The sequence below is a fragment of the Carcharodon carcharias genome, chromosome 1 (assembly GCF_017639515.1).
Source record: "Carcharodon carcharias isolate sCarCar2 chromosome 1, sCarCar2.pri, whole genome shotgun sequence".
Classification (NCBI taxonomy): domain Eukaryota; kingdom Metazoa; phylum Chordata; class Chondrichthyes; order Lamniformes; family Lamnidae; genus Carcharodon; species Carcharodon carcharias.
This window is the reverse complement of record NC_054467.1, coordinates 1,781,569-1,789,432: the sequence shown is the minus strand read 5'-3', so window position 1 is coordinate 1,789,432 and position 7,864 is coordinate 1,781,569. Positions and strand designations below refer to the sequence as shown.

Genomic DNA, 7,864 nt, shown 5'->3' with positions numbered 1-7,864 from the left:
TTCAAAAAGATCCACTTGAGTCCTTCACTCCAGGATCCTTTCAAGTTTTTATGTGATGAAATAATATGAATGAGTCATATCAGGTTTTTCACCAATGCTTTTCATTGTTTTCTTCAAATAAGCTCTTGTTCAATAGCTATTGCATATGCAGAGGCAGCCAGAAATACTTAGGTATGAAAAGCATCATCCTTTAAACTAAAATTTGCAGAACTTTAATTCTCCAACTGAGAATAAATCGGAAACCCTTCTCTCCATGCAAGGGCCGAGGGGAAAAAATACAGGAGGGAAATAGCAGTGGACTTCCAATAGGAAATAGAAGTGCTCAGGGCAAACAGCATCCATCCATAGTTGAGCTACAGCCAAACTGTTAATTCCCCAACATCCTGGTGGGGTTACCATTGACCAGAAACAGAACTGGACTAGCCATATAAATACTGTGACTATAACAGGTCAGAGGCTAGGAATCCTGCAGTAGGTAACTCACCTCCTGACTCCCCAAAGCCAGTCCACCATCTACAAAGGCCCAAGTCAGGAGTGTGATGGAATACTCTACACTCAAGAAGCTCGACACCATCCAGGACAGAGCAGCCCACTTGATTGGCACCACATCCACAACCAACACACAGTGGCAGCAGTGTGTACCATTGACAAGATGCACTTCAGGAACTCACCAAGGCTCCTTAGGTAGCACCTTCCAAACCCACAACCACTACCATCTTAGAAGGACAACGGCAGCAGATACATGGGAACACCACCACCTGGAAATTCCCCTCAAAGCCACTCACCATCCTGACTTGGAAATATCTCACCATTCCTTCACCATCGCTGGGTCAAAATCTTAGAACTCCTTCCTAACAGCACTGTGCACATGGACTCCAGCGGTTCAAGGCAGCAGCTCACCTCCACTTTCTCAGGGGCAATTAGGGATGGGCAATAAAGGCTGGCCCAGCCAGCGATGCCCACATCCGATGAATAAAAAAATACAGCTTTCAAAATACCTGTTAAGTACATTCCTGCTAACTTAACTGTATAGCACTATTGGTCTGGGACTGGGGAGGCAGAAAAATTATGCATGAACTGTAACTTAAAGGGAAAGAACCACCAAAAGCAAATTGCTGGTATCAAGAGAAGCCCACGCTAAAAGGAAGCTGCATAGTGCAGAAAGATCTCACATTTAAAGTAAATTAAATTTACCAACATGCATGATTGCCACCATTTATTCTGGAAAGCCATGGTTAGGGGTAAGTGATTTACTGCAGTAAGTGATTTGTTGTCAAGAATATTCAATTTCTGGGACGTTATGCAAAATACTGGAACAGAAAAATACTCTGTAGCCAAGTGTAAAAAGCACCATGAAAGTGAATTGCCCTAGCTATGATACAAACCATTATCTTCCATGCCACCGTTTCCAAATTCCTCTCAGTGCTTCAAGTTTCGCCGGAAGTTAAAATACCTACAAGCATTCATACGCTGTCATTATCAAGCTTGGAACAAGTACCATTGACTAAGTTTACAATTAGCCGTAAGCATGTAACTGCCAAGGCCAAAACTAAAACCAGTCTAGCAGGTTTTAGCCTCAGTTAAGTTCCAAAGTTACACATTTATAATGTTCTAAATTAAAGTTAAAATTCACTTTTGCTAATACAGTTCTGAAACCCTTGCTACTTCATTTCAGTAATATTTTAATTACTGCATCTTCAGATTTACACAAGTTTATATAACAGTTCAAGACGTAAAGAGTTCTTGTATCAAAAATATCCACACTTTGAAAAAAATTTAAAATGAAGCATAACTAATGATAAGTAATTGTTCCGCCTCTCTTATCCAATTAAAATGAGAGATCTTAAACTGCAAAAACTCAAGTGCAAAGTGGGTGGATGGATGGATGGGGTAAAAATTTGCATTTCAAGTTGCAACTCCTGGCTTCCATTCGCTAAATTATCATTTAACAGATAAGAGCTGGTCTCTCAAGAAAGAACACTTGCATTGTTGAAACTAGTGACAATCCCATAATATAGCTTTGAGCAGATATATAAAATGGTTTATAGCAGCATGTGTGCTACTCATTGCTTAGACAGTACAAACTGTATTCCTATCAAAGCTCTGTAAGCTTACATCTGCCAATTAATTTCTGGAATTACTTTTTAGTGTAAAAATAAAAATCAGTGTTATCATACATTAAGCATGAACATGATGTAGAACAGTGTATTTCAAGATACAGCATTAAGGCATTTAAAACCACTAGTTAGAATTGTTTTGCAAAATATTTCAATTTGCACATCACAAACAGTTTGAGGCTCCAGCCCACTTTTACAAATAATCTGAAATGCTGCACACTAAAGACATACAGCTATGTTGAAATGACTAAAAGAAAGCAAGTTGTACTGCATTCATTCAGGCTACTTAAAATTGGTTTATGCAACTTTATTAAAAAGAAAAACCCAATGAATATGAGCTATTAGTTGATCAGTCAACCAACAGATTTGAATCATAATTCAGTGCCATGTAAAAGTGTTCTGGAAAACAGATTAACTAATAGCTGTAATTTTTTTTTTTAAAAAGCAGTACTATAAATGAAATTTACAAAAATGATCTGAGCTAGTCCATTTGGGAAAGTAGGGAGACAGCAACTTCCATTTCCATTCTGCGCAAAACCAAAAACCTTAAGTCATTCCTTTTATTAACACATGCATAAAATACAGAGGATATTTTAATTAATGCTGACACTATAACATCCTGTACCAATCCACCATGATAACAAAGTTATGAGCATAAAGTAAATAAACTCAAATGCCATTTTATTTGGGGAAAATTAAAAATGCTGTCCAACAAATCAGCAATCCTTTAATGATAGAGTTAAACTGCTGACCTATTCAATTTCAAGTAAAAAAAAGAAAAGCACCACCGTTACAGCAACGAGGAATGCTTTTAGTCTCATAACCAAGTTATTATGAAGGTATTGGCCACTTAACACATGCTCCATTTATAAAGGAGGTCAGAGTTTCAGATGATTGATGAAAGTACATTAGAAATTCAGAGAGCTGATCTTGTCGAAGCAGGAAGTACTAAATTGTTTTCTCAAGAGCATGTGGATGGTGGAATGAAGGATGTGGTCTTATATGGGAGCAGCCAAATAGAAAACCAAAAATCAGTAATTTAAAGTTTATTTCAGCTATAATGCAAGATATTTGAATTCCAAGGTATCACATTGCATATTTCTGAGTCCACTCTCGGGCTATTCTGTTATACCTGCAAGTGGAGAGAGAATGAGAGACATGATTTTACCTTTTGATCAACTTATATGGAACAGGTTTATTGTACATACCAAGTCACAAAAAGCTTTTCTGGAAGCACACAGGTCAAGGCAACAAATTCAAGCACCAACACAAGGTTCAATTGAGGAGCAAGATTCAACTATCTATTGTTAACAATTAAATCACACTTTGAAGCAGAGGCTAGATTAGGGGCAGTCAGAACACACTTTTTCCTCTGCTTTCCACTTGAGACCTCGATCCTGGTGCATGTTTTGGCAAAATGAGCAAGAGGATTTAGATGACACCATATTCCCGTCCCCTAAAAATGTGGAATTTAGAGAAAGCCCAGAATTTCAAACGGAGAACAATTACATGTCAGAGCAATAGATAATCAGAGCCATTTACAAACATAAGCACCAAAGCTCCATTACAGCCAGCAGCTCACTCTCCGCTACATGCAAACAGATGTAAGGCTGCCTATAAACTACTTTCTCTTATTCCTAACACAACTGCTTCATTGCTAATCCTCCTCCTTCATGAAGCAAGATTCCATTTTCATTTGAAACTCTCATTTTCCCCACTCATAATTAACTCAACACATCCAATATCATTCATGGATCCTTCATTAAAGGAATATAAAAACAAAATGGGTAAACCATCGCAGCTCTAAATTCTAATCAATCGCAGGAAGCGTGTCTCCATTTTGAGCACTCCGGCCATTGCAGCTCCTGAAATTCCAGCTCATTCCCCCTAAGTATAAAACGCATAATTCTCTGCATGTTTCATCCATATTCAGTATTGAAAAAAAGATACTGCTACAATTTAATCTTGCCCAGGACCTCTATTTTGGAACGATTTATTTCTTCCAACCTGCATGCCTGGCTCTACCTAAAGCACCATTACACTGGTAATTTCCACTTCTGCATCATTATAACTGCCCCTTAGTCAGATGGCTGATTCGTGAACTTTCCAAAATGTAACACTTCCACTAAGGTAAGGGAACAAGTGTACGAATACTATACGATCACCTTCCAGTCACTGCAGACCTAAAAGTTGCCACACATGCCCAGTTCCCCCACTTTCAACAATTTAGTTAAAAAGCACAGAAGCATTATAAAGCAAAGTAAAACAGTGAGCCACTTAGGATATATTTTGCCAGCTGTCCAAAAGAGTGGTCAAAGTTAAGTTTTAAGGACAAAAAAATGGTAAAGAGCCGGTAGACGTAGAGAGCTTAAGGCTAAGGCAGCTAAAGATGTAACAACCAATAGTGGAGGAATTAAAATCAGGGATGTTCAAGAAGCAAGAATTGGATGAACACAGGGAGGAAGGTTGTGGGGCTGAAGGAGATTAGAGATGGGGGTGAGTTCATGGAAGAATTTAAAAACAAGGATGAGAATTTAAAATCAAGATGATGCTTCACTGGGAACCAATGTAGGTTAGCAACACAAAACGATAAGAGTAACAGGACTTGTTACTGAACACAAAGACAGAGTTTTGGATCAACTCAAATTTACAGAGGGTGAAATGTGGGAGACTAGCCAGAAAAGCATTGGAATAACCAAGTCCAGAGGGAGCAAAATCATGAATGAGGGTTTCAGCGGATGCGCTGAAACAACAGGAAAAAATTAGGCCATGTTACAGATGTGGAATTCGGTGGTCAGAGTGATGACGCACAGGTGGCCAGAAGCACATCTCAGGATCCAGGTTATGAACAGACTGATTTAATCTCAGATTGTTGCCAGGTCTGTAGCTAGGGAACAGAGTGGGGACTGAAAATAATGGCTTCAGTCTTCCCGACGTTTAAGTGGAGAAAATTTCTGCTCACCCAGTACAGAATGTCAGATGAGCAGTCTGATAATTTAACAGCAGTGGGAGAGTTGAGAGAGGTGGTGAGGTAGAACTGGGTGTTGTCAGCGTACACGTGATAACTAACGCTGTGCTTTCAGATGATGTCACCGAGGTGCAGCAAGTAGGTAAGAAAAAGGAGGGAGCCAAAGGACAGATCCTTGGGGACCACCAGAGGTGACTGTGTGGCAGCAGGAAGACAAGCCACGCCACTGCAAGTGATACCTAGCTATGATTAGTTAGATAAGAACCAGGTAACAGCAGTCCTGAACAGCTGGACAATAGTGGAGAGGGTTTGGAAGAGGATGGTGTGGTCAGTCATGTCAAAGGCAGCAGACAGGTCGAGAAGGAAAGAGGGAAAACCACATAACCACAGGTCTGCACAAGGCATTCTTCCACTCCATTATACCTTTTAGACCATAAGACGTAGGAGCAGAAGCAGGCCATTCGGCTCATTGAGTCTGCTCCGCTATTCAATGAAATCATACCTGATCTGATAATCCTCAACTCCACTTTACTGCCTTTTCTCCATAATCCTTGATTCCATTACTGATTAAAAGTCTGTCTCAGCCTTGAATATACTTAATGACCCAGCCTCTACAGCCCTCTGCGGTAAAGAATTTCACAGATTCACTACTCTCAGAGAAGAAATTCCTCCTCATCTGTTTAAATGGGTGCCCCCTTACTCTGAGATTATGCCCTCTGGTCCTAGTCTCTCCCACAAAGGGAAACGACCTTTCTGCATCTACCACCAAGCCCCCTGAGAAACTTATGTTTCATAAGGTCGCCTCTCATTCTTCTAAACTCCAATGAGCACAGGCTCAACCGATTCAAACTCCCCTCATAAGAAAATCCCTCCATACCAGGATCAACCTAGTGAACCTTCTCTGGACTGCCTCCAATGCTAGTATATCTTTCCTTAGATAAGGGGACCAAAACTGTTCACTGTATCCTAGGTGTGGTCTAACTAGTGCCTTGTATAGTTTTAGCAAGACTTCCCTATTTTATACTCCATTCCCTTTGAAATAAAGGGCAACATTCCACTTGCCTTCCCTATTACCTGTTGAACTTGCATGTTAGCTTTTTGTGATTCATGCAAGGACTCCCAAATCCCTGTGCTGCAGCTTTCTGCAGTCTTTCTCTATTTAAATAATATTCAGCTCCTCTATTCTTGCTGTCCAAGTGCATAACCCCACATTTTCCCACATTATATTCCACCTGCCACGTTTTTGCCCACTCACTTAACCTGTCTATTGCTGTCTGTAGACAGTCATCTTCACCACTTGCCTTCCCACCTATTTTTGTGTTATCTGCAAACTTTGCACAGTGTGCACCAAACTAAAATATTTTTAAAGCAATTCAAACTGAGTAAATTTTAGTTTTCTGAAACTAAAACACTTCAGAAAAATGTTTACAATTACAAATTACATTATACTTCAAAGACAATTAAATCTGACACATTAATTCCATTTGAATGCCCATTATCCCCACAATACTGAAAAAAATTACACCAGTATTTCATAGAAAATCCTAAAACAGCGGATAGTATCATGGTCCAGACATGCACTTTACTACTGTCTCTGGAACATCCACTTACAACCAGAAACTAGAATGAGCTGATTAGTCAGTACTTTGCCTCACCCTCTGATTCAACACGAGTCAGAGAAGATCCTAATTTCACAAATGGTATGATAAATAGTAAGACAAGTAAAATACAATGAACAAAACAAATTAACTTGGTCATTCATATTGTTCATACAAATGGAATGGCCAAACTAGAATCCATACAGTATCCCATTTCAAATCACACTCAATTTTTTTGTTTTAACAGTTTTTACTTCTAAAATGTGTCAATCATTTCAGTCTCTATCTCACAATTTTCATCCAGCACTACAGCAGCCTGCACGTGGTGCTTCAAATTTCATTTGTGACTTCCAACCTTGCCCAGCTGGATTACATTAACTTGAAAAAAGCCTTCAAAAAATTCAGTCAAAAAGAGTAAGAGCAGTGGTTTTATTGCATGGATGAAATGCTAATCATTATGCTGCACTTTATGGCTTTGAATGATTATTTAAATGAAAAACATTGTGCTTAAATCAACTTGTTGGCATGTTATAGCTATACCATGGTTATAGATGATGCCTTTGGTTCAAGGAACAGGTTTTATGGTTGAGACTATTATTGTTTCTAATACAGCCAAGCCAATAAATGAATCCAAATGTGCTACTAGAAGATTTTTTCATCATGAGAACCAATGATCAAAATAATAGTCTTAATTCTGTAAATCTTAAGTTAGTTTGTTTTAAAGGTGACTTTACTGACAAAATTATAATACAAAGAAACATCAAAAAACACAACTCAGTTGGGTCAATTTTAATTGATACATAAATTCAATGTATTTTTTATCATATATGCAAGTTCTTCATCCTACCAGAGACACTTGGCAATTTATCAAGTATTTGGTTTAGAAATGCTAAATTTTCATCTTGCAGCTTCAAATTGATTTTACTTTAGGCAATTTAAGAAAAAGTTCTAGCTAAAAAAGCTCAGCAACCCCTAATTGAGCACATTGAAAGAAAAATCTGAATAAAGCAGTTACCAGACTATGACAAAGATAACTTCAATGCAACAAGTATTTCCTGCTTCAGCAAGAGTTTCCGATGAAACTAGACATTTAGAGCACAGAAAGCTCCTGTGTCATCATGTCTTTACCAGCTCTGTGCTAATACAATCCAAAACAAATCTCTCTGCCCCACCCTCTCGAC

The 7,864-nt window shown here is 38.7% G+C and overlaps 1 protein-coding gene across 3 annotated transcripts in view; it reads right to left on the bottom strand.

Moving 5' to 3' along the window:
* Positions 1-1,665: 1,665 nt before the first annotated feature.
* LOC121280788 (ubiquitin-conjugating enzyme E2 D2-like) overlaps positions 1,666-7,864 on the bottom strand; it is a 41,312-nt gene continuing 35,113 nt past the window's right edge. For 2 of the 3 annotated variants that reach the window (XM_041192989.1, XM_041193000.1), the window contains one exon: positions 1,666-3,249. Coding sequence is in view for 1 of the 3 variants with exons in the window: in XM_041193000.1 (XP_041048934.1) it covers positions 3,204-3,249 (46 nt within the window). In the remaining 2 variants the exon portion in view is untranslated. The remainder of the gene's footprint in view (positions 3,250-7,864) is intronic. The other variant, XR_005943710.1, reaches the window with a different exon arrangement.